Source organism: Aquarana catesbeiana, linkage group LG04 (genome assembly GCF_042186555.1).
Source record: "Aquarana catesbeiana isolate 2022-GZ linkage group LG04, ASM4218655v1, whole genome shotgun sequence".
NCBI classification, from domain to species: domain Eukaryota; kingdom Metazoa; phylum Chordata; class Amphibia; order Anura; family Ranidae; genus Aquarana; species Aquarana catesbeiana.
The window spans coordinates 362,352,774-362,379,432 of NC_133327.1; the positions used below are offsets into that span (position 1 = coordinate 362,352,774).

General features: G+C 40.8%; 1 protein-coding gene across 3 annotated transcripts in view; it reads right to left on the reverse strand.

The window, feature by feature from the left end:
• POPDC1 (popeye domain cAMP effector 1) overlaps positions 1-26,659 on the reverse strand; it is a 150,632-nt gene that overhangs the window by 73,242 nt on the left and 50,731 nt on the right. For all 3 annotated transcript variants that reach the window (XM_073627006.1, XM_073627007.1, XM_073627008.1), the window contains exon 2: positions 1,532-1,764. In XM_073627006.1, coding sequence (XP_073483107.1) covers positions 1,532-1,745 — 214 coding nt within the window. In that variant the 5' untranslated portion in view covers positions 1,746-1,764. The remainder of the gene's footprint in view (positions 1-1,531; positions 1,765-26,659) is intronic.

Sequence of the window (26,659 nt, forward strand, 5' to 3'; positions counted from 1 at the left end):
ACTGCTGGCTCGTACTGCTGGGGGGTACTGCTGGCTGCTACTGATGGGGGGTACTGCTGGTGGGTAATGCTGGCTGGTACTACTGGTGGGTACTACTGGCTGGTACTGCTGGTGAGTACTGCTGTCTGGTACTGCCTGGGGGGTACTGCTGGCTGGTACTACTGGAGGTATACTGCTGGGTGGTACTGCTCGTGGGTACTACCGGGGGGGGGTACTGCTCGTGGGTACTGCTGGCTGGTACTGCTAGGGGGTACTGCTGGCTGGTACTACTGGGGGGGTACTGCTGGCAGGTACTGCTGGCAGGTACTAATGGCTGGTACTGCTGGTGGGTACTACTGGCTAGTACTGCTGGCTGGTACTACTGGCTGGTACTGGGTGGGGTACTGCTGGCTGGTACTACTGGGGGCAACTGCTGGCTGGTACTGCTGGAGGGTACTGCTTTGGTATCCCTGGTGGCTGCTGTCCCAGATCGCGGGTATCAGTATCAGGGCTGAGTAACGGTGTGACAGGAGCAGATGCTGGAGGAAGCATGCGGCTGCAGTAGAGAGCAGAGCCGATGCTTCCTATATTGTTCCTGTCACAGGCGGAGTACACTTGGCATTGGCTCTGCTTCCTTTAGCACCGGCTCTATTCTTTACACTGATGCTCGGGGATGGCGGGTCCGGAACCCCCAATCTGGGCTTGCCGACCTGCCATCCCAGAGCAGGAGGTGGCGGGCCACAATAGTAGGTGCCGCGGGCTACATGTGTGGGTCAGCGGTTTGGCATCCCTGGTGTGAACCAATCAATTTATGTTTATTGGGTTTTTTTTTTGTTTTTTTTACCAAAAACATGTAGCAGAAAACATATTGGCCAAAATTTATGAAGAAATTAGATTTTTTAAAATTTTTTATTGGATACGTTTTATAGCAGAAAATAAAAAATACTGATATTTTTTTCAAAATTGTCGGTCTATTTTTGTTTATAACTCAAAAAACACAGAGGTGATCAAATACCACCAAAAGAAAGCTCTATTTGTGGGAAAAACATTGTCACACGACCACGCAAATGTCAGTTAAAGTAACGCAGTGCCGCATCACAAAAAAATGGCCTGGTCATGAAAGGGGGTAAATCTTTCAGAGGTCAAGTGTTTAAAATTGCTTTAAGGTAAACACTGCAATAATAACTGAAAATGTACTACACTCAAACATATAGTAAATTATTATCTTTAAAACAGAAGATATTTCTGGTGGTGAAAATGCTTTACTACATACAGAACCTGCCCTGTAATCTTTCTGAGCTATACTGCATTAAGCCTATTATCAGCAGGAAAACGGTCATAACCAGAATCAATATGATGCTCTTAGCAATACTGCAAGTGTTAAACTCTATAAAATATCTCAAGGTATGCCAGGTTATTTTTGTACCTTGTTTTTAGGGCAAATTTTGTTTTAGAATTTCCTTCCAAATGAAAAGCACCGTTTTCCATGAATAGCAACATACTACTACAAAAGGCTAAATAAAAAAAGCTTCCCTAGAACTAGAGCACTTACCCAGGCAGAGAAAAGCACGAAGGAATATCATATGCAGGTTCAGAGTAGTCGGAATAACCAGTCCTAGGGCAAAGCACACATTTGCCAAATGGAAAACCAAGTGGTGAATCTCTCTCCAGTTGTCACACACCTCCTCCTCCTCCAGAGTCATGTTCTGGTTGCCACTTGTAGCATTCATTGGTAGCACAACAGTTAATATACTTTCAGTACTCATCTTTAGAAATCCTCAGGATCTGGTAAAAAAAAATGCAAGGATATGATTAAAAAAGTCATGCCAGCTATACAAAAAAAAATGATTACAGTCTTTACGGTCTCAAGAGAACTTTTATATACTCAGCGGGATAACACAGTGTATGACAGTTTACTTTAAAGCGTAAATCTGGGGAGCACAGAAAGTATATACTCGTCCGATCCTTCGGTCTTCTGATCTTCTGAAGAACAGCACTGCCACACATCCAGCAGTGGACTGTTCCTGCCGTCCTCATGTCCAGAGCCGGTCTATGGCCGTGATGACATCAGGAACAGTCCACCGCACAAGAACGCTAGACTGCAGGGGGGGGGCAGGAGTGGCAGGGACCGGTCTTACACTCAGAGGATCAGTGAATTAGGTAAGTATATCTCTGCTCTCCTCACCCATAGACCAAAATGAGCAGTTAACCCATACAGTGCGGCCATAACCCCACTGCATGGAAACATTTTTTTCCCTGGAATTCCTCTTTAAAGCTGAACAGTAGTCTGGTTATAAGGTGAATTACTAAAAGTTATTTCTTGCTTACTTGGCAACCAGCATTCTCCTCCACAGTGACGCAACCAGGATGTTGGCGGGCCCTAGATAAACATACAAACAATGGTTCCGAATTGTACAGGATGGTGTCAGACAGCTCTGATTGGTTGGGCAGCAAAGAGGAGCACTTTGGGGGACCAGTAGTACAGTATGGAGGAAGTCTGCAGGAGCAAGGAAGTATTTCACTTTATTCCTATAGGCAAAGCAAGCAGTAAACTCTTGAAGTGTGGAAGTAGACTGCATGGGTAACTTTTTCTCCAGCTCAGACTTCAGCTTTAACAGTATTTAAACATTCTGGCTATCAAGTTCATTAATGGGTGGTCAATGAACAAGTCTCTCACTGACAAGAGTTCTTGCATAAAGCAAGGCGTTATTTATTTTCTGCATTCTTCATAGTAAAAAAAAAAAAAAAAAATACAAGCATGAGTAGGAAACCTTTGTAACAACCTACATGCATTTTCCTAAAATATAAACACCAATTCTGGTCAGAATGCCCCTCTAAAGGGTAGATTTCTTCAGGCATGTAATTTAATTTACCTTTATGGTTTGCCCTTTGGGTAAAATATTTTCATGTGCACTGCTACGTATTTCCCACCCAAAGCTACATTTTAACTAACAAGTGTACTTTTAGACAAAGTTCAGTTACGTTGATGCTTTAAATTAATTGTCAACAGATTATTTTGGTCATACCATGTTTTGTTTAGGCAAATATGGATCAAATACTTGGCTAAAGTAATCCAGCTGTCCATGCTTGGTAGCAACTCATGCATCACCTAAGTAAGATAGATACTTTGCAGCTTTTAAAAGCTGTTCTTTAGACTTGTTCTGTCAATCCTTGGGTGGATGCCCACATTCTTTCACACCATTTTAGCTCAATTATCTATTGGCTCTATGACAAACTCAGAAAAGTAACACAAAGTGTGCCATGGCTGCAGACCATTACTGCTTTTGTTGACAACATGATAGGGAGGAAAACTTCATCTGGGCAGCTATGTTTACCATGTTTAACAAATATAGTGGGGAAAATTTGATCCCCTGCAGGTTTTGTAAATTTGCCCAAAGAAATTAAGGGCCTATAATTTTTATCGTAGGTGCATTTTAAATGATAGAGACAAAATAACAACCAAAAATCCAGAAAAAACACATAAAACAAATGCTATAAATTAAACAAGGGAGAAATGGCGCAAAATATCAACCAAACATGAAAGAAAAATTTTTTAAAATAATAATGTCCCAAGTGTCCAAAAGGTCCAAAATGATGGTATGTATCTATGATGTAGGCGTATATGGGAAAAAGATAGCAATATGGGGCACATATATTCTAAAACTGTGAAGTCCCCAAATTAACTAAAAGTTCAAATGAAGATGATACTGAGCACCAGCGGCTGTTCCCTTGGGAGTAGAAGCAATACTCTGGAAGGCAATGTGGAGATAAAAGACAAGGTGCGCCAATCTAAGTGCAGTATCGAACACAACTTTAATTAATAAATGTAAAAATGAACGACCAAATAGCTACTCACAAGGATTCAGTCAAAGTAAAGCACATAATAACATGTAGATAGCCCAAGGACGTGATCGCAGCTGCTCTCAGTGCAGGATCCCAAAGTAGTTACAAAGCGCTGGAGAGAGTGTAGAGAGGCTGTCCGCGGTATGTAGTCCTCTGCTGGCTCCTTTACTATGAGGGGTACGGAGAGACCCAGGTGTCAGCAAGATAAAGAGGTAATCTCTAGATTAGGATTATCTATATAAAGGATTGTTGGCTTGAACGGCTCGTCTATGCTCTCCAAACCTTGCACGTAGAGTCCTAATCGTTCTACCCACATATAAGAGCCCACAAGGGCAGGTAATACAATATATCACGTAGTCGTGGAACAATTAAAAAAGGATTTGAGGGTATAGTTGTTACGCACGCCAGATCCTCTATATTAATGATGCCTACTCCACCAGCCTATTAGATCTGAAGAAAATGCGGAAGCATTGAAACGCATCATCTGACACGTCCAGACGACACTTCCGCTGCCCTCACTCCAGTGTATGGTGCGCTCCACGCTGGTCCTCATCTGGTTCCAGGTTCCGGTTTCCTGGCTTCCGGTGCCTGACTAGATGCCGGCTTTACCTTGCTGACACCTGGGTCTCTCCGTACCCCTCACAGTAAAGCCCCCACCAGCAGAGGACTACATACCGTGGACAGCCTCTCTACACTCACTCCAGCGCTTTGTAACATCTTTGGGATCCTGCACTGAGAGCAGCTGCGATCACGTCCCTGGGCTATCTACATGTTATTACGTGCCTTACTTTTACTGAATCCTTGTGAGTAGCCATTTGGCCGTTCATTTTTACATTTATTAATTAAAGTTGTGTTCGATACTGCACTTAGATTGGCGCACCTTGTCTTTTATCTCCAAATGCTATCAATTAAAGCGGGGTTCCACCCAAATTTTGAACAATATCTGTATGTATTCTCTTCCTTGCCTAGATGCTGACATGCCGTTTAAAAAAATTTAAATCGCCGTAATTACCTTTTATTTTTCTATTCTTCTTTGCACTTCCTGGTTCTCCTCCCGTGGGAGTAGGCGTGTTTCTAGCCTCTCCCAGACTCCTGGGAGCTAGTCTCAGGCTTCCCAGGATGCCACTGAGCATGTGCTGGAATGAGCGGTGAATGCTGGGAGCACAGCATTCACCACATCCAGGAAATAAATGCTTGTGGGCTTCAAATGCCCACAATGAAGATGGAAACCGCCTGCAGTGAATAATATAAGTTATTCTTTCCGACAAAATCTGACAAAGGCGGACATATTACACACAATATGTGAGTATGTAATGCTGAGAAGAAAAGTTTGAGAATGAACTCAAAAAAAAAAAAAAAACGATAGATAGGTGGACCCCTGCTTTAAGTTGCAGTTCAGTGAGTAAAATAAGTATTTAATCCCCAAACAAAACATGACTTAGTACTTGGTGGAGAAACCCTTTTTCGCACGCACAAAGGTAAGACGTTTCTTGTAGATGGTGATCAGGTTTGCACACATCTCAGGAGGAATTTTGGTCCACTCTTTTTTACATATCTTCACTAAATCCTTAAGGTTTCTTGGCTGTCTTTTGGCAACTCAAGGTTTTAGCTCCCTCCATAAATTTTCTATAGGATTAAGGTCTGGAGACTGACTAAACCACTCCATGACCTTAATGTGCTTCTTCTTGAGCCACTCCCTTGTTGCCTTGGCCTTATGTTTTGGGTCATTGTCATGCTGGAAGACCCATCCACAACCCATCTTCAGTGTTTTGAGTGAAGGAAGAAAGTTCACATCAAAGATTTTACAATACATGGTCCCGTCCATTGACCCTTTAATCCGGCAAAGTCAGCCTGTACCTTTAGCAGAGAAACAGCCCCAAAGCATCATGTTTCCACCTTCGTTCTTGATTGAGCAAGGGGAGAGACCACACAGCTGGGATACCGATCATAGAGGGGAGAAACCTCAAAGCTAAAAAGTGAGTCCAGCATTTGCAATACATCCAATAGAGGAGACTAGGCTTTGTCCTTAATGAGACCTGATGGACATTTAGCACTCTGCACCCTGTGTCTGGAATAGCCAGTTTTCTGCAGAGTGGGGGGGGGGGGATTAAGGAAGTCCCCCTTGGACTTTTGTGGTGCAACTTTTCTCGGCCTCATTACCCTCCTCTCCCTTTTTCTCCCTCTCTCTCCAGAGTAACCATTACCCTGCCCTAAGGTGGGGAGTTGCTGTGCTGTGCTATTATAACATATAATTATGACGAGGAAGAGAGGGGAAGACCCGTCGCAACAGGACAGTGCCGGCTCCAGTTCCCAGTCACAACGAAGTGTGAAGGGGAACCAGGCAGCTGCAAAATTAGAGAAATTTGCCCATACTCCGGGTCAGAACCCCACAAAAGGAGGGCAACAGAACTTGCAAGTGCAATCTAAGGCGTATACCGGGGCCACAGCTGTGAGGAAAACCCAAGGTCAAGGGCAAGCTATAGCAGCACCAGAGGTAGACTGCACAGGGTTGAAACTGGCAGGTGAGGATATCCAGGATGCCCTAGAACCCTTGACTGGAGCTGGAGCCTTAACAGAGGGTGAACCAACACTGAAGGAGGTCCTGCAGGCAATTAATTCCTATAGGACATCTTTGGGTAAACTGTCTGACCAGCTTAAAACCATCAGGGAAGAGCTTTTCTTTGTTACAAAAAGTACGAGAAAGGACTGCTGCCCTTGAAGGGAGAGTGAGTCTATTGAATGATGAACCCCCTTAAGCAGGAGATAAGAACCGTAAGAGAACAAAAGGCTAATTACGAGATAAAAATAGATGACATGGAAAACAGGATGCAAAGGAAAAATGTAATGATCGCGGGGCTCCCTGAGCGCAGTGAGGAGGCATTTCTCGAAAAATGGTTCCGGGAACTATTTGGAAAGGACACTTTTTCACCCTTTTTCGCAATGGAAAGAGCTCATAGGGTACCCTCTATAACTCCTCCACCAGGGGGTCACCAAAGATCCCTCCTGGTAAAAATGCTTTTTTATAAGGACAGAGTAACCATATTACAGAAGACCAAGGAAATGGGTAATATTCTCTATGAAGGTGCAAGGGTATCTATTTACCCAGATTTCTCACCGGAACTGCAAAAACGGAGGGTTGCCTTTCGGAAGTTAAACACAAATTACAACAACTGAAAGTATCATATGCCCTGCTATATCCAGCGAGACTGCAGGTGACTGCTTTGGGGGAGACTCTGTTTTTTTAATCCCCAGAGGGGGAATCCCATAAGGCAAAATTATAGAAGAACTGGAAAATAATGTTTCAAAGATAAAAGTATAATAACTGCATGGGTGATTTAAGGGCACAGCTGACCACTTATTGGGCACATTAAGGAGCTAAGGTGGGGGGTTGCATTTTAGGTTAGGGGGAGTAATGTGTATGCAGCCCCATTTCTCAAAGAGATTTGGGAGAATTTTTTTCTTTCTTTTTTTCTTTTATTATTTGTATGAGATTTTTTTGGGGGGATGGGAGGGGGAGAGGGGAGGTTATATACAAGGAAATAATATTCGTCATTTCGAGCACATGGGAAGGTCACTTTGGAAGCCCCCAGAGAGGACCCAAAGGGTAGGTTAGTGGAGCCGGAACGAGACACGGATGGTGTGATAGGTAAGAAAGGTGTATGTAGGGATGTATGAAGAATAAATGCACTTCAAGTAGGAAACATTATGTCACAAAACTATCAAAGAAGAGATATAATGAGAAGAACGGGTACTGGTTATCAAGGAAATATTACACAAAGTATACGGAAATCACACATATTAAGATTGGGTATTTTGAATTATATGCATTTGTTGAACAATAAATGGTTAATTTTATGCAGGCAAAAAAGTTAATTATATGCTCTTGGAATGTCCAGGGGTTGGGAGACCCCGCAAAAAAAAATACAGTCCTTTCTGTAGCAAAAATGTATGGAGTGGGACTACTCCTATGCCAGGAGACGCATCTCACCAATGTCTCTATTCCGCAGCTGGCTTGGGGTGATTTTCAAACCCAGTATCATTCAGTTCAAACCTCCTATTCTAAGGGGGTGAGAATTTTGATTAGATCTGGAGTGATGTTCACCTGAAGGCAGATTAAGACTGACGAATTGGGGCGTATACATCTTTTTATATTCTACAATACAGAATAGATGTACTGGCTAATTTATATATTTCTCCTCCTTTCAATACTTTAAATTTATACAAATTAATGGAGTTTATTCTGGACAAACCGGGTGTGCTGGTTATTGTTATGGGAGACTTTAACATGGTCATGGACCAGAAGGCAGATAGGCTCCCCCAGGGAACACAGAAAGGTGCTATAGACGATGACCGGCTGACCCTATTTTTGGGAGGGACCGGATTAATGGATATATGGAGAGTGCGAAATCCGGAAGTCCAGCAGTGCTTGTGTTTTTCTAGGACACACTCCACTCTTTCCAGAATTGATCTGGTATTGGGGAATGAGGAGGCATTACAGGTGATAAGAAATGTTAGTTATATGCCAAGAGGTCTATCGGATCACTCCCCAATGACAGTATCAAAAGAGGTAAGGGAGAATTATTGCCTTGAGGAGTGGAAAATAAGCCCTTTTTGGATGGAATTGATGGGCAACCCAGATGAGGTGCTAACAGCTTTAAGTGAATTTGTAAACTCGAATAGAGGAACTTCCCCTGTGGGAGTAATTTGGAACACTTTGAAGGCCTTCCTTCATGGTTTAATAATACAGCCAAGTGTCAAAAATTTAAAAAAAACGTACCAATGACTTTATAAGGGTGGCAACAATGGAAGAGGAATATATGTGAACAACCCGACCCCTGATACTCTCAGAGGAACAACAGACTTATAGGACATTAATAGTTAGGAAGGCAGAGAATAAACTACTTTTTCAGAGGCAGAATGCCTTTGGGGAGGGGGAAGGGTGGGGCAAATGCTGACCCACCTGGTCAAGGCAAACTCACCCCCATCTGTGGACCCCGCGATTAGTATTGGGGTGGGCAGGGTTTCATCACACACTCCAGGAAATTGTAGATAAGTTCAAAGAATATTTTGAGCATTTGTATAGCTCCCGGCAGGAGATGGGAGAGGAAGTGGACTTTTTTTTTAGGGGTTTGGCAATTTCAGGCCCTCTCTGGAACCAATAGGGAGGCGTTGGACTCACCTATAACATTAGAGGAACAGCGTGCCACAAGGGAAATGGCTGGTCAGAAATCTCAAGGACCCAATGGCCTTCAAAAGATACGGGAAGGTGTTACTGCCCGAGCTGCTGGGGGTCTTAAACTGGTCGGCGACGGTGGGGGTGCTCCCTACATCTATGATGAAATCTATCATAGTTGTGATACATAAGGAAGGCAAGGATCCACTTAATACATCCTCATATAGACCTATTTCCTTATTGAATACAGATATAAAATTCCTGGGCGAAGGTCTTGGCGGCTAGGTTAAACAGGGTCATCCAAAAACTTGTCCACCCCGATCAGTCGGGATTTATCCCTCGAAGATCTACTAGTATAAATATAATTTAATATAATGTATTTGAATTTACACATCCTGGCTGACTGGGATGGATCGAGGGCTATTTTGTCTTTGAATGCCGCCAAGACCTTCGACAGCCTTGAATGGCGATATCTGTGGAGGGTCCTGGCTGAGTTCCAATTTGGTCCGGGCTTTATTAACTGGATAAAATTGCTATACAAAGTTCCGGAAACAAAAGTGAGAGTGAACAGTGAATATTCTGACAAATTTCGATTGCTGAGGGGGATGAGACAGGGGTGCCCTATGTCCCCCCTGCTCTTCGCCCTCGCAATCGAACCTCTGGCAGTGGCTCTCAGGTCCTCCCCAGAAGTAAGAGGCTTTAGAAGGGGTTTAGTAGAAGAAAAGGTGGCATTATACGCACATGACCTTCTACTATTTCTGAGTGACACACAGACTTTCCTGTTGAGGGGCAATGGAAATAATTACAAATTTTGGCCAATTTTCTAGTCTTGCCATCAACTGGGAAAAATCTGCATTGTTACCAGTAGACCCCCTGTGGGACCCCTTGCCTGAGGAGGTTGCTCAGATTCAAATAGTGGACAAAATGAAATATTTGGGAATTAACATTACAAGAGACCCCAAACAGTATATCACAATTAATATTGTCCCACTTCTGGAAAAATTCAGGGGAAAAATCTAAATATGGAAACGTCTCCCATTATCAGTAGCCGGACAATGTAACTTTATTAAAATGCTATGGATGCCACAGCTTTTGTTTGCATTACATATTTCTCCAGTGTGGGTATACAAAAAGTGGTTCCAAAAGTTAGATGTTATCTTTAGAGAATTAATCTGGCAAGGTGGTCAAGCAAGAATCCGCTTACGTACCCTACAATTACAAAGACAGGAAAGAGGGGTTGAACTTCCACACCATCAGAGTTATTTCCTTGCGGCACAATTACAGCATATGGGAGGGTATAATGGGTCGGAAGGGGGATATGTAGGGAGGGAAATGTTGCTACAAAATGCTCCACATGGATCAATGGTGGAAGCCATGGAGGCGGGCTCTTTCCCTTCTGGGCTCCCCACATTAAGCTTAATGGAAAGAGTATGGGATACAATGAAGACATTGCTGGGGTATAAGGGATTCACAGAGTATACCCTCCCATGGGAGAATAGAAATCTGGGAGAAATCCAGAAGATGAGGACAATTAAGGAATGGGGAAAGGTGTGGAATAAAGTCTATTAGCAAGCTATATAAAGATGACATTCTGAAATCTTTCAGGAGCTGAGGGAACAATATACAATACCGAATGAAACCTTTTTTAGATCCCTACAGGTTAGGCATGCTCAGTTTAGAGAGGGAATGGAGCAAGATTACTTTGCTCCAGAAGGTAATTAATGCAACAACCCTAAAAGACCTTATTTTGAGCTTATATCCGCACATATACAAGGGGAGCCTGGAGGGAATAGGGGCGCCACCAGGTAGGAGGGGGTGGGAACAAGACGTAATGGAAGAACAGTGGAGCAGAGTCCTTGAATTGAGCCCTTTGGTCTCACTTTCTCCCTCCCAAAGGATTTCACATCTGTTTGCTATATAGAGCTTATTATACCCCTCAAAGGCTTTTTTTGTTCAGCCACAGATTGCACGCAAGTTGTCCAAGGTGCAGGGAAAAGGGAAAGTAATTTAATCCATGTTTTGGAGGTGTCCGAAGTTATTCTGGTATTGGAGAGAGGTAGCTGGAGTTATAAGTCAGGTATTCAGAGGACCTCCAAACCTGGATGTTAGGCTCTGTGTAATGGGGCTTGTAGAGGGGGAGGGAAACTGCCGATGTACCCATATTGCAATCCTTATGTGTCTATTTCAGGCAAGGAAATTGATAGCACAAAGGTGGCAATCGGTCTTACCTCCATCTTGTACAAAATGGGAGCGAGGCATGAATGAGACAATTTGGAGGGGAAAATCTATATGTGTCAGGCAAGGTTGCATAAAGAAATATGAAGAAATCTGAAAACCCTGGTGGGAGGTAAAAGGGTATCCCCCTAGAAAAATGGTACTGGGAGGGGGAGGGGATAATGGTCCTATGTATGATAATATGTTTAATGAAAAAAAAACTCAATAAAGATTATAAAGTTAAAAAAATAAAAATGTATCCCAGATCCAAAGGGCCTGGTATGGACCGGGGGTGGGGGTGGGGGAACCCATGCCATTTTTTTTTCTTAATTCTGTCATAGGGTTCCCCTTAACCACTTCAATACACTGTATTATATACTGTACACTGACTGCACTGTATGTGTATATATATATATATATATATATATATATATATATATACACACACACACAGTGGGGACGGAAAGTATTCAGACCCCCTTAAATTTTTCACTCTTTGTTATATTGCAGCCATTTGCTAAAATCATTTAAGTTCATTTTTTCCTCATTACATTACACACAGCACCCCATATTGACAGAAAAACACAGAATTGTTGACATTTTTGCAGATTTATTAAAAAAGAAAAACTGAAATATCACATGGTCCTAAGTATTCAGACCCTTTGCTCAGTATTTAGTAGAAGCACCCTTTTGATCTAATACAGCCATGAGTCTTTTTGGGAAAGATGCAAAAAGTTTTTCACACCTGGATTTGGGGATCCTCTGCCATTCCTCCTTGCAGATCCTCTCCAGTTCTGTCAGGTTGGATGGTAAACGTTGGTGGACAGCCATTTTTAGGTCTCTCCAGAGATGCTCAATTGGGTTTAAGTCAGGGCTCTGGCTGGGCCATTCAAGAACAGTCATGGAGTTGTTGTGAAGCCACTCCTTCGTTATTTTAGCTGTGTGCTTAGGGTCATTGTCTTGTTGGAAGGTAAACCTTCGGCCCAGTCTGAGGTCCTGAGCACTCTGGAGAAGGTTTTCATCCAGGATATCCCTGTACTTGGCCACATTCATCTTTCCCTCAATTGCAACCAGTCGTCCTGTCCCTGCAGCTGAAAAACACCCCAACAGCATGATGCTGCCACCACCATGCTTCACTGTTGTGACTGTATTGGACAGGTGATTAGCAGTGCCTGGTTTTCTCCACACATACTGCTTAGAATTAGGGACAAAATTTTTTATCTTGGTCTCATCAGACCAAAGAATCTTATTTCTCACCATCTTGGAGTCCTTCAGGTGTTTTTTAGCAAACTCCATGCGGGCTTTCATGTGTCTTGCACTGAGGAGAGGCTTCCATCGGGCCACTGTGCCATAAAGCCCTGACTGGTGGAGGGCTGCAGTGATGGTTGACTTTCTACAACTTTCTCCCATCTCCCGACTGCATCTCTGGAGCTCAGCCACAGTGATCTTTGGGTTCTTCTTTACCTCTCTCACCAATGCTCTTCTCCCCTCATAGCTCAGTTTGGCCGGAAGGCCAGCTCTAGGAAGGGTTCTGGTCGTCCCAAACGTCTTCCATTTAAGGATTATGGAGGCCACTTGCTCTTAGGAACCTTAAGTGCAGGAGAAATTTTTTTGTAACCTTGGCCAGATCTGTGCCCTGCCACAATTCTGTCTCTGAGCTCTTCAGGCAGTTCCTTTGACCTCATGATTCTCATTTGCTCTGACATGCATTATGACCTGTAAGGTCTTATATAGACAGGTGCGTGGCTTTCCTAATCAAGTCCAATCAGTATACTCAAACACAGCTGGACTCAAATGAAGGTGTAGAAATGGACAGCACCTGAGTTAAATATATGAGTGTCACAGCAAAGGGTCTGAATACTTAGGACCATATGATATTTCAGTTTTTCTTTTTTAATAAATCTGCAAGAATGTCAAAAATTCTGTGTTTTTCTGTCAATATGGGGTGCTGTGTGTACATTAATGAGGAAAAAAAAAGAACTTAAATGATTTTAGCAAATGGCTGCAATATAACAAAGAGTGAAAAATTTAAGGGGGTCTGAATACTTTCTGTCCCCACTGTATATACACACACATACACTACACTGCCTGCACTGCACTGTATATATATTCTACACTGACTGCACTGTATTTATATATATATATACTAGACTGCCTGCACTGTTTATATAGTCTACACTGAATGCAGAGTATATATATATATATATATATATATATATATATATATATATATATATATATATATACACTAAACTGCCTACAGGCCACTAACTAACCTGCCTCTAGCTAACGTTCTCTCATTCATAACACTATATACGGCCGCCATGTAAGCAGCCTTATATAGTTTTGGGCGTGGACTTATCCCCCTGAGCCATGATTGGCTTGCCTTTGGCCAATCATGGCTCTCACAGCAGGGCGCGCTGTGATTGGCCAAAGCATGCAGGTCAGGTGTATGCTTTGGCCAATCATCAGACATCAATGCACTGCGATGTCACAGTACATTATGGGGCAATCCGCGGCGCTTGAATTTGCCGTGAACGCCCCATAAAGTTCGGTATTTACCAAATGGGCGAACACCCGATGTTCAAATTGAACCTACGTTCGACTTGAACATCGGGACCATCCCTACCCAGGAGTAAACTAAAGGCAAAGCCTATCTTTCAGTGTTTTCTCCTGCACTCCCAATACTCCAAATCCCAGTCAACTCTCATACATAAATATCAATATTCCTAGTAATTCTGGCTCATCACTATGATGGGTGGCCATGCTGGCCAAAAGAAATAAGGCAGGTAGGGTGAACAAGCTTTTCACACCACCAGGAAGTGTCAAGCTTTTCAAATAGGTGGCCTGAGATTTCGGGAAATTATTTTAGTAGGCATACTCTAATGCATTACCTGAAAATAAGGTAGTTTAAATGGGATTATGATTCCCTGGAGAGCATACCATAATAACAGATGCCAAACATTATTTGTAATAAAAACAGATGATGGTACGGAATGAAATCCCCACACAGACATTATTCCATTTATTTCTTATTAAGCACATAAACATAACTATCTTTCCAAAGTAACAGTCCTAAAGTGAAGAGGTACTTGTGACTGCTGAGGCATTTTAGCTAGAGGTTGTATATACCCATCTTCAAGGCAAGATGATGATACTGCAGCCAAAATCTTGTATATTAATGTTATAAACAAGTCATTTTCATTTGTAACTTATATCACAGAACATTTGAGCTGTATTCTGAGCAGCTGTGTGCTTCAAAAAGCACTTTAAAAGAAATGTATAATTGTTTTACATTTCCCCCCCATAGATATACATGCAAATGTAATAAGCTTAATGCCAATATTTCCATTAATGTATGCCAATATTTGTAAAGACTAACTTATATGTATATTTTCATATCAAACAAAATACATAAAGAAATGCGGGGGTTGCCATTGCTGACCTCCTTCTGAAAATACTAGCTGGGGAAAACACAGGAAGCACCACCTGAGTGTAGCATTAAAACACAGTTTTTCCTTGTCAAAAGAAGTTTATTGAGTATACAATGTTATAAAGATACATAAAGTAAGTTTACAAGGATCTATAAAGTAAGCTCATTGTTTTACAGTAGGGTTTATATAGGTAAATATCATGAAATTTCAAATATTAAACATTGGGTTCACGTAAACCTAAATTAAAGATATATATAATTTCCTTAGTTACTTTTGTAGGTATTTAAATGATTTATACCTACTATACATATTGTTTACAAGTAGAGTGTATATAGGTCAAATAAATTCTGATAATGAGCTTTAATCGTAAGGTGGAGAAAAGGAAAGAGAAAGAAGAAAAAGGGTTGAAAGGTAGAGGTATGGTCCACAAGGTTGTCCCGCTCGTCAGTTTATTATTCTTTTTAGTTCTCTTTGAAGCCTTAGAATGGGTGTCTCTGTAAGTCATTTAATCTGTTACCATGGCAACAGGACAGAGTCATTGAAGTTTGACAGGAACTGTTGTTTTATCCAAGGATGCCAAAGTTTTTCAAATTTTGGAATTTGATTTTGATCGATGGCTACCATCTTAGCATGGGACATTGTATTATTCATTCTGTGAATTGTTTCTGCTAGTACCAATGTAGGAGATTTCCATGCCTTGGCCACTGTTTGTTTTGCAGCCGTTATTAGTTGGATCATAAGTTTGAATTGAGAGAGTGTTAACCATTCCGGTTTTAGATTAAGTAAAGTTAAATATGGATCTGGTTGTATTATTTTTTTAAATATTTTAGATGCAATCACGAAGACTTCCTTCCAGAAGGTTTGGATTACTGGGCACGTCCACCATATGTGTAAATATGTGCCTATTTCTGGGCATCCTCGAAAACAAAGAGCTGAGGTATTAGGTGAATATTTTGCCACTCTGGCGGGTACAAGGTACCAGCGAGTTAGGGCTTTATAATTTGTCTCCAGTGCTAAGATGTTGGGAGAGGATGACTTCGATGTGAGCCATATGTTAGACCAGTCCGTGTCTTCTAAAGTTCGTCCCAGGTCCTCCTCCCACCTCTGAACGTAAGAGGGTCTATTAAGATTTGCTACTCCATATAATTGATTATAAAGTGATGAAATTGTACCTTTAGCAAATGGATTTTTTGTACAGATTGATTCAAAAATGGATAATTGGGATAATGGTGTATCCCCCTTTAGGAATGGTGTATAGAAATTTTTGATTTGGAGATATCTAAATATCTCAGAGTTTGGTAGATCATATTTTTCTCTTAGCGATGGGAATGAAAGGAATGATTTAGATGCTATGAAGTCATTTAGTGTCTGAATGCCTGATGTTGTCCAAGCTTTAAAAGAATTTGGGTAGATCCATGCCGGATAAAAGGCCGGATTTCTGATAAAAGAAAGGAGAGGATTGTGTGGAGATTGTAACTGATATTTGGTTTTTAGTTTATCCCAGAGAGATAAGAAGTGTTTAGTTATGGGATTATGAATTTTAAAGCGGTCTTTAGGATCAAGCCATAATAAATTTGATATTAATAGAGGGTCATTTTCTGAAGCCTCTATAAATACCCATAATGGGATTTCCTGTTTTGCATGGTATTTGGACAGACTGGCCAAATGTGCTGCTCTGTAGTAGTTAGTAAAATTAAGGTATCCCAGGCCTCCTTTATTTTTGGGAAGATGTAGTGTGTGTATAGGTATACGTGGTTTAGAAGAGCCCCATATAAACGAAGTTGCTCTTTTTTGTACTATTCTCAAAAAATAGGAAGGAATTGGAATAGGGAGGACTCTGAATAGATAAAGCAATTTGGGTAGAATAGTCATTTTGATTGCATTAATCTTCCCTATCCAGGATAAAGGAAGTTGCGACCATTGTTTTATTAGATTTGTGATCTGTCTTAATACAGGAGGATAATTGGTTGAGAATAAGTCAGAATGAGATGCTGTTAAATGAATTCCAAGATATGGGATTGATTTTTCTGCCCATGTGAATGGGAGTGCAGCCCTAGCCGGGATCAATTCCATGTTTGTGAGTGAAATATTAAGCACTAGGCATTTCTTAGGATTAATCATAAGGCCGGATAGGGCTGCAAATCCATCAAGAGCTGGTATTAAGTTAGGACCAGAGACCTGTGGTGATGATAGAAAAAGTAATATATCGTCTGCAAATATACATAATTTGTGTGTAATACCTCCTACTTCAATGCCAGTTATAGTTTTGTTTGTTCTGATGTATTGGGCCATGGGTTCGAGTATAAGGGCAAATAATAAGGGAGATAATGGGCAACCCTGTCGGGTACCTCTTTCGATATTAAAGGCTTCAGATTTGTATCCAGCATATTTTATATAGGCTTTGGGTTTATTATATAATGCTTTGATCCATGTTAAAAAGTGGGGTCCAAAACCCCATTTTTGTAATGAATATTGCATATATTGCCAGGATACTGTGTCAAATGCCCTCTTAATATCGAAAATATAGAAAACATAAAGGGATTTTCCGTTTTTTAGCAATATGTGCCAATAACACTGCCCTGCGTATATTATCGCCTGCCTGTCTATTTGGCATGAAGCCTACTTGATCTCTATGTATTAATTTTCCTATAATGCTATTGAGGCGTTTTGCTATTATTTTTGCTAATAATTTAATATCGAGGTTTAACAGAGAGATAGGCCGATAATTCACACAGGAAGTATCATCAGAAAGGGGTTTTGGGATCATACAAACAATTGCCATTAGTGTTTCTTGCCGAAAAGAATGTCCATCTAGAAGTTTGTTAAAAGTTTCAGTGAGAATGGGAGAGAGTATTTCTGAGAATGTTTTATAGTATAAAGCCGAGTAGCCGTCTGGGCCTGGTCTTTTGTTAAGTTTTAGGTCTTTTATGGCGTTAGCAACTTCATCTATAGTTATAGGCTCATCCAAACTGCTTTTTTGATTCTGAGATAACTCAGGTAAGGTTATTTTTGAGAAGAAGGATTCAGCCTCTGTAGGATTAAATTCATTGTTAGTCTTGTATAAAGTTGCGAGATGTGAGTGAAATTTATGGACTATTTTAACTGGATTACAAGTGTAAACATTTTTTGATAATTTCAAACGTATTGGTTTGAAAGATTTGTTAGTTGAATTTAATGCCCGAGCCAAATATGTACCTGGTTTGTTTGTATTCATGTAGAAATTGTGTTTGGAGCGTTTGAGGGATTTATCAACTGACTCAGTGAGAAATAGATCGTATTCCAATCTAGATTTTTCCAGATGAGATTTTGTACTCTGAGATGGATTATCTTGAAATGATATGTAGGCTGCATTAAAATTGAGTTCTAGTTTTTTTGCTAGATTTTTGCGTTCCCGTTTAAATAGTGCCATTTGTCTTTGTATTGTACCACGCAAGACAGGCTTATGAGCTTCCCACAGTGTTATTGGGGAGATGTCTGTTGTATTATTAATTGATATGTATTCCTTTAAAGCTTGTTCAATGGCCATCTGATGTAGTGGGTGTTTGAGCATTATGTCCGGTAAGTACCACGTTGGGTCATGCGCTTTTGGTATGGCTGAGGCTATAGTAGTGTATACTGCATTATGGTCAGACCACGGAATCGGAATTATATCTGATGCAATAATTTCTGGTATCATTCCTATTGTTAGAAAAATATGATCTATTCTGGTGAAGGTTTGATGAGGGTGCGAGAAATAAGTGAATTTCTTTTTCATTGGGTTACTTTCTCTCCATGAATCTACCAGATTGTATTTGGAAAGAAGTTGAGAAAAAGGTAATCTAGAGGTTATTTTGGATGGTGTAAAAGGTGATTTATCTAGAAATGGGAGGAGGACCTGGTTCGAATCCCCACACATTATCACTGTTCCTATTTTGTGTGTATTAATCACTTGTAATATATGTGAGAGGAATGGTGTAGGTTGTTTGTTAGGAGCATAGTAGGAAATCACCGTGATTGCTGTATCCATTATATAACCCATGAGTATCAGGTATCTACCTTCTGGGTCTTTAATTTCTGATGATAAGGTGAATGGTGTGGATCGGTGAAATGCAATTAGAGTTCCCCTTTGCTTGGTACAGGCAGAAGCCGTGTAAATTTGTTGATAAAAAGGAGAAATATATTTTGGAGTAGAATCTTTGGTGAAGTGTGTTTCTTGGAGGCATACTATGTGAGCCTTCTTGTTATGGAAAGTACGGAAGGCTTTGGTCCTTTTTTGAGGGACATTTATTCCCTGAACATTCAGGGAAAGTATATTCAGTGGTGCCATGGCAATAGATCAAATAGTTTTGACTTACTTTTTGTTATGCAGAGCTGACTGCGCAGATCAACCTGTGTGGACTGAAGAGATGAATAGATAGAAAAGAAACCAGTGAATTCTGGAGTAAAGAGTAAACAAAAAACATATGACATTAGATGATACATTGTATAAATTATTTTTTGCAAGTAATCACAATTTACCCGTGAAAGAGAATAAATATCTCTCTCAGGGGAATAAGTGCCTTCGTCACACTCCCACATAATATGGTTGGGAGAATGAGGAGGGCTAATGGGGGTACACGGATCTTCCGCTTACAGTAGAGAAGTGCTATGTCAAAAGACATCAAAATGATGTTTCATTAATTGGAGTGCAGAATATAGTTTTTGTTGAAATTATTTATTCCAGGGTGGTTGTATATGGTTAGTTTTGCCCTAGGCTAAATAATTCAGTTAGAAAGGTACTGTTAATAACTTTGGTATTGATGAAGATAGTTTGAATTATTTTGGGATTTTAACCCTTTTAGAGTAAACAATTACATATTTTATTCATATGTAACTGTTTAGATATGTTAACTCATAAAATTGAGGTTGTATTGCTTCAGATTAGAATAAACAAAAACATAATTCTAGGAACTAATTAGGTAATAATATATTTGTTTTAAGAAAAGAAAGAAAAAGCTTCCATTACTTCTGGATTATTGAACATATTTGTCCTTAAAAAGTAATAAATCTATTGTTATTACCTGATAATATATAACTGAACAAGAATTTCCTTATTTCACTTATACATTCTAAGGCTATATGAATCAGAAGTAATAAGAAATATAACTGGAATGTAACATGATCCCACACAGTGTGTGACTATCAGAATGCAGTTACATTCAGTTATAAATACAGGTTTTTTATAGAGAACCATCTCTTAGTATAATAAATGAAGAGATATCAGGAATTAGGATGTCAGTCCATTGAATCTTCTTGGTCCATGGATGATGTGGCATAACGGCCTCTTTTGTGAGAATGATGATTCCCATTTTGTTCTGAAATTTTCTGGGTGCTGCCTGAAGGTGAAGATGATGCCATTCTTCTGCGTGTGGGAGTGTTGCTGCTTGTGGGTTCTGTCAGATTTAATTTTAAGAGGGTTTGTTGTAGTTCATCTGCTGATCTGCTTCTGTAAATTGTACCTTGGTAGTTAAATCTGACTGAAAAGGGGAAGCCCCATTGATACATAATGTTGTGGCGTTGCAGTTCCATTAGTTGGGGTTTCATGGATCGTCTTTTAGTTATAGTAAGTTGGGATAGGTCAGCAAAAATTTGATAATTGTGTCCTTGAAAATTAAGTTCCTTTTTTTCTCTTGCAGCAATTAGTATTTGTTCTTTCGTTCTGTAATAATGAAATTTTGTGATTATATCACGTGGGGGTCCATCTTTCTTTTTGGCTGTGAGGGCTCTGTGTACTCTGTCCAGTTCTAAACGTTCAATAGGGATATCTGGCTTTAGTTCTTGTAATAGAGCAGTAATAGTAGATTGCAGGTCTGTCACAGTTTCAGGTATTCCCCTTATGCGCAAGTTTGAACGTCTGGCTCTATTTTCGTAATCTTCAAGCTTAGTTTGAAGTATTAAATTCTCTTCTTTTAATTGTTCCAATTCTGTTATATTTTCTTGGGTTGTAATTTCAATTTCATCCATTTTTATTTCTAAGGCTGCGGTGCGGTTTCCCAGCTCTCTTATTTCTTTGGTTAGGCTTTTTGTTATTTGGTCTGAGGTTTGTTTTAAAGCCTTATGAAGCATCTTTTCAAATTGTAATAATATTACTGGGGATACTGAGGAGGCTTGTGGAGAAGTTTGTGAGAGGATTTGTTCTGTATCTGACTCAAATGGAGAGTCTTGCTGTGACATTTTCTGTCTGTGAGAGCGCCCTGATGCTGTATCTTGTGAGGCGACTGGAGCTGCTTCAGCTGCAGTGAGTGCCTGTAAGCTCTTTGTGAGGTGATTTTTATTTCTGCCACGGTTTCCTCCCAGTACCATATTTCCTGCCCAAACTTTCACAGTTTGTTCCCTGGGGCAAAAAGGTTCAAATGGATACCTTTTGAGCCTGCAGGCTCCGCTTTGTCCTTCTCTTCTCTCCTCAGCGGTGTGGAGCTCTAACAATGCATGTCTGCTCCGCTAGGCTCCGCCTCCTGCCCCTCTAAAACACAGTTTTAACAGCAAGATATGCAATACACTCATAGGACAAAGATGAAATCAGGCTCATCTGTGTGTATATGTGGTATCTCTCCTGGCGTCTGAGACATGCATCCATGAGGAGATGGTAGGGGATCTGTTTTCAATCTACAGGCCTGTAGAAGGAGCTGATGCTCCGAGCGCATAACCTGCCCATTCTGCCTATCCAATACAGTCTCTCTCCCTAATGTCTTCCTGTCTCCGGTGATGTAATTTCCCTGCGTTCCACGCTGGTTCTGGCCGACTTTTCCTGGTGGCCACAGGATTGACAACGGATCCTCTACCATCTCCTTAACACGTGGATGCATGTCTCCGACGCTAGGAAAGATACCACATATACACACAGATAAGCCTGATTTGAATCTTTATCCTGTGAGTGTATTGCACATCTTGCCATTAAAACTGTGCTTTAATACTACACTCAGGTGGCGCTTCCTGTGTTTTCCCTTCCTTTTATCCTGTTTACAGAGCTGGCTTTCTCTGAGGACAGCTGCCGCCATCTATCTTAAGAATTGACCTTTTATGGACTTTTCGATTCATACGATTATTGGTTTATTGCCTACCTATATGTTCACAGTTACACTATCTTTGCATTTACAGTTACTCTTTTTCCTACAAGAAAAACAGAAATGGAAGGCGCGCACACCTAGTGCATTACCAAAGATAATTTAATAATAAGAAATTTTTATATAAAAGTGGGTACTCACAAAATGCAACTGACAAAAGGCCATAAAGACAGTGCATGGACATGCACAGAACACGGGGTACAGCTAACGCGTTTCGGGGCGCACCCGCTTCCTCAGAGCTTACTCTTTTTCCTATTGAAAATACTAGCTGTCTAACTGTTGTTGACTTCAATAATTTGAGTCACAGACCTAGAACAAGCATGTAGGTTAGACAGTACATGCAGCAGCAGCCAGTCCCTAAGGCTGGGCTCAGGGCACAGTGCCCACCCACTTGTGACATTAGCGAATCAATATTCACTATTGGTTTCCAGCTTCTCCTCCTAGTCAATTAGGGCAGGGGGTGGATCTGAAGAAGACCGGGAAGACCGGGTTGGCAGGGAGGAGAAGCCAGGGAAGCCACGGTGGTGGAGGGGTGGGTTTTTTGCTGCCCCCCCCCCCAAAGAAAAGTTTAGCACCAGACGCCACTGCGTACGCGTGATCTGCATACTTGTTTTGGGTCGGTGACTCAAAGTATTACAGCCATTATATCTGCAAGGACAGCCAGGCAACTAGAATTTTTATAAGAAGAGGCCAGCAATAGAATTCTCTGTGCTTCCTAAATACAAGGCATAACCTGCAATGCCCCCCCTCCCCCCACTCCATCAGGGACCAGATGTCAGTTTGTCCTGGTTGAGCATCTTATGATCAAATGTGATCAACTTTTAAATATGATGTAACTTTTTAATTATTGTTAAATACGATGTAACTGTTTTTTTTTTGTTACATTACAATTTTGCAGCTGTTACATGCAGATGGCATGCTTTTCTTGTGCTCTTCAGTATATCTGTTTTAGCGTGCAACTGGTGTTCACCATGTAGCAGCATTGAACAGTCTTATTTCATCTGTAAATTATTTGACCATGATGACCATAATTTTAATTTTGTGACAAGTATTTAGTGTCATGGTTAACACATGCAGACATCAAATACTGTAGCACTGGTTTATCTAAGGGAAACAATATTCCAATAAGATGTTCTTTAATCTCTAGATCCTCTAGATCAGGGGTAGGCAACCTCAGCTGTGGTGAAACTACAAATCCCATCATGCCTCTGCCTCTAGGAGTCATGCCTGTGATTGTCAGGGTCTTGCAATGTCTCATGGGACTTGTAGTTTCACCACAGCTGGAGGGCTGAGGTTGCCTACCCCTGCTCTAGATGATTATCTTCTGGCAATCGTTGTATGGAAGCAATAAACATGAAAACAGCCCAATCCAATGAATGGTAATTGATGTCTGAATGTACCTTACTAAAAAATTACCCCAGATACTGAGAGATGTGTAGCACTGTATAAACAGTGCAAAATGTCTACTAAGCGTGAAATACACATTTGTTGTTATCTATTAGTGGTGCAACTTGGGGAGGGCGAATTCATAATAGGTATAATAATATACAAGAAATATATTATATATACAGAAAGTTGTTTCTTTTTAGTACTACAGCGGAATATGTTTTCACTCTTCCTCCCAACGCACCATATTATAAAGTCAATAAAGATAATACTATGCACATATGTAAATTGTTATCCCTGGAAAGTCGGTACTCATATACATACAAGTGTGTGATTTATTTCTATCTAAAAATAAGACACCTTAATAAAACATGGAAGAGCAAGCAAGTAAAAATATTAGTCACATCAAAAATGTATTTCATATAAGATTTATAATAACAGACCACAAAATGTATTCACTGCAAATGCACTGTATTTTACCTTTAAAAGGAACTGAAAGTATATAGGGTATGAATTGTTTTGCGTACAATGTACACACAAGGATTTTTATTTAAATGGTATATTTATCCATTCTATTGATGTAGAAGTCTCCGCAAACACACAGAAACAAAGCTTGCCACACACAGATTTTTTTAAATGGAAAAAAATCTAACAAATTCCTCCATTCACACTAAGCAGCAAGAATGGGTGAATCTTCCATTGTGGACAATGAATTTGCTGGCCGTCAAAATACCAGAACCAGGTGCCTTCATCTGATAGGATGCAAGTGCTGTTTGGCCACTGGGGTTCCTGTTGGGCAGGAGGATGCCAACAGGGCCAACCACTGAAGGAATTTGAGCTGGATCATCCATGTATGGCTTGCCTTATTATGAGCTCCTGTTCAATAATACAAAAATCTTAATAGTAAATCATGTTTCTGCAAATAAAGCAAGCAGAGATGAGTTTGTTTTGTTCAATCAAATATTAGAATGCAAAAAATATGACTGACAAGTCCTCTGCTACGTTCCTGGTTACTTTCTTCGATTTTTTACTGATTTCAACCCTTTACAGCAGGACTTAACAAAAAATAATAATAATAATTAGCAGAAGATATCATGTAGGCCAAAACACATTTCTAAGGTAATTCTGACATCATCTCAATGATCCTAAAGTAAAGCTGTGGGGTAATTCCAACTATCCACCCTGCACTGGGCCCCCTCCATTGCCCATATTGACCTGTGCTGCCTCCCAAATTTCTGCCACTGCCTCAATGAAGCAATTGTCAACAATACTTAGTACTCTTGAGAACCGCACTTTTGATAAAAGGATCTGCTGTGACATTGCTGAAGCCTTGCGTTTTGCGATTTATAACTAAAGATCTGCTTTGTGGTGGTGCAGATGACATGTCCCTTATTCTCCCATGCCCTAATTTTCTTATAGAGTAACAGCACAGACTGGAGAAGTAATAACGGTAAGCACCCTCAGATTTGCATCAAAACTGTGGACAATGCCTGGGTTATGGTATAGCAAGTTCTGATACCTGCATATCAGTTTAATTTGCCTACGTAATGAACCACAAGCCCTGAATCTTTGGTTTGCAGCTTTCATGAACTTGCTCTCCTTCCTCTCTACCACCCAGTGGTCCCCCAATAGCTAGAAACACGAGGTGTGATCAGGCTCTCTAGCATTAGGTTTTGTTGAGTACTAGAGAGTCCCAGTAGCTGAAGCTCATTGGGTACCCATTCAGGGCAAAGTGACAGTCTCTTAAATAGCTTACTAACTAGTTAAGTTGGACCTGGTTTGTGTGAAATATGAAATGTACCTACAGGACATGTGTTCAGGGAGAATACATTTGAAGCCTCAGAATGGTCATCCACACTACATCATTGGGGTAAACTGGAATCTGCTGAACAGCATCTGATCCTTGAAAGAGTCATATGCTTCCCCATGCCCAAAGGACTAAGTATTTAGAAAGGGTTCTGACAGAATGGCAAACAAGAATATAGGACCTGGTTTGTGTGAAATACGAAATGTACCTACAGGATATGTGTTCAGGGAGAATAAATTTGAAGCCTCAGAATGGTCATCCACACTACATCATTGGGTAAACTGGAATCTGCTGAACAGCATCTGATCCTTGAAAGAGTCATATGCTCCCCATGCCCAAAGGACTAAGTATTTAGAAAGGGTTCTGACATAATGGCAAACACGAATATAGGTGGGACAGGGTTAGGCTTTCAATAAGCTCTGTTACCTTGCACTAAATGGGCAGAGTGACAGAGTCTCTTTATCAAAAGTCATTAATAGGGAGAGTGACAGAGTCTCTTTATAAAACAATTCATTAAAGCTGACCTTCACCCTGAAAGACGACGTGGGTGTATCTGGCGCCAGCCTCCTCCCTCTATCATGATACCATATTTTTATTTTTTATTTTTTGTGCTGTGGGGCAGCACTTCCTCTTTTCTTGTCTAGATGAGAATGAACCTGCGCTGAAGGGCTCTGCCTGGCTTCAGATGCAGGCACGGGAGCAGTGAAGGAGGTCTGGGACCAGTGCATTTGGGAGCACAGCTCAGAGCTTGCATAGATCCACAGCAGGGCTCCACCAGGTCCCGAAGGCTGGACAGAGCCCTTCAGCACATCTGCCCACAAGCGGGAAAATCAAAAATGGAGGGCCGCTCAACCACAATCAAGGGGACTGAAGTTCCTCTTTAATCCCTGTACGCATTATAGTGTTATAATGTCTCCTAGGAAGCCAACTTCATTTGTTACATGTCTGCATTACTGTAATGTTATTCCTTTATTCCATAAAAGTTGTAAGAATAATTTCTCACCCACTGTATACAGATGTAAGTATAATGAAAGGAAAAGTAAAAGTGATAAAAAAAGCAAAGCTTTCTGCAATATCTGGCTGTGATTTTCATTGTAATGTTATTTTTATACCTCACACCTTGCTAGAGGAGACCTTCCTGTATGTATTGATTGATAAGTGCATGTCCTGGACACTCTCCCAGGATCCTTGTGCTGCCAGTGAGATAAACAAAGCATAGATACGGGCTGACTTCTTCACATTCTGTGAGAACACCCTTCACAGTCTATTCTTAGTAACTCTTTTCTAACATGTTGTTACTTTGAGCATGTGATGATAGGAATATGGAAGCTGCCGTTCCTTTGGGGTATTATCGTAAACATTGCAATATTATTTTGTAAGTCACAGATTCAGATCATGCATGCAGCCAATGAAGTCTAAAGTCCAATTCTGCATGCCATTCCAGATCAAGGACTCACTAAATAGTGTAGCAAGGATCAGGATGAAAGCCTCAGAGCTAGCACCTGGCAATGGCAGTTCCATCTTTTCTATCCTTACAGCTTTACTTTAAATGACAACTTCACTTTCAGTGAAGTAGTCTTTTATAGCTTTTAACTTCAGTGTAACCCACATCTCCTCACTTCAGAGAGATGCCCCAGCCAGGCTATAAACAGCTCTGCCTGATTCATTCCTATGGCCAGTCCCTACTAATGGCATACATACAGTATCTCACAAAAGTGAGTACACCCCTCACATTTTTGTA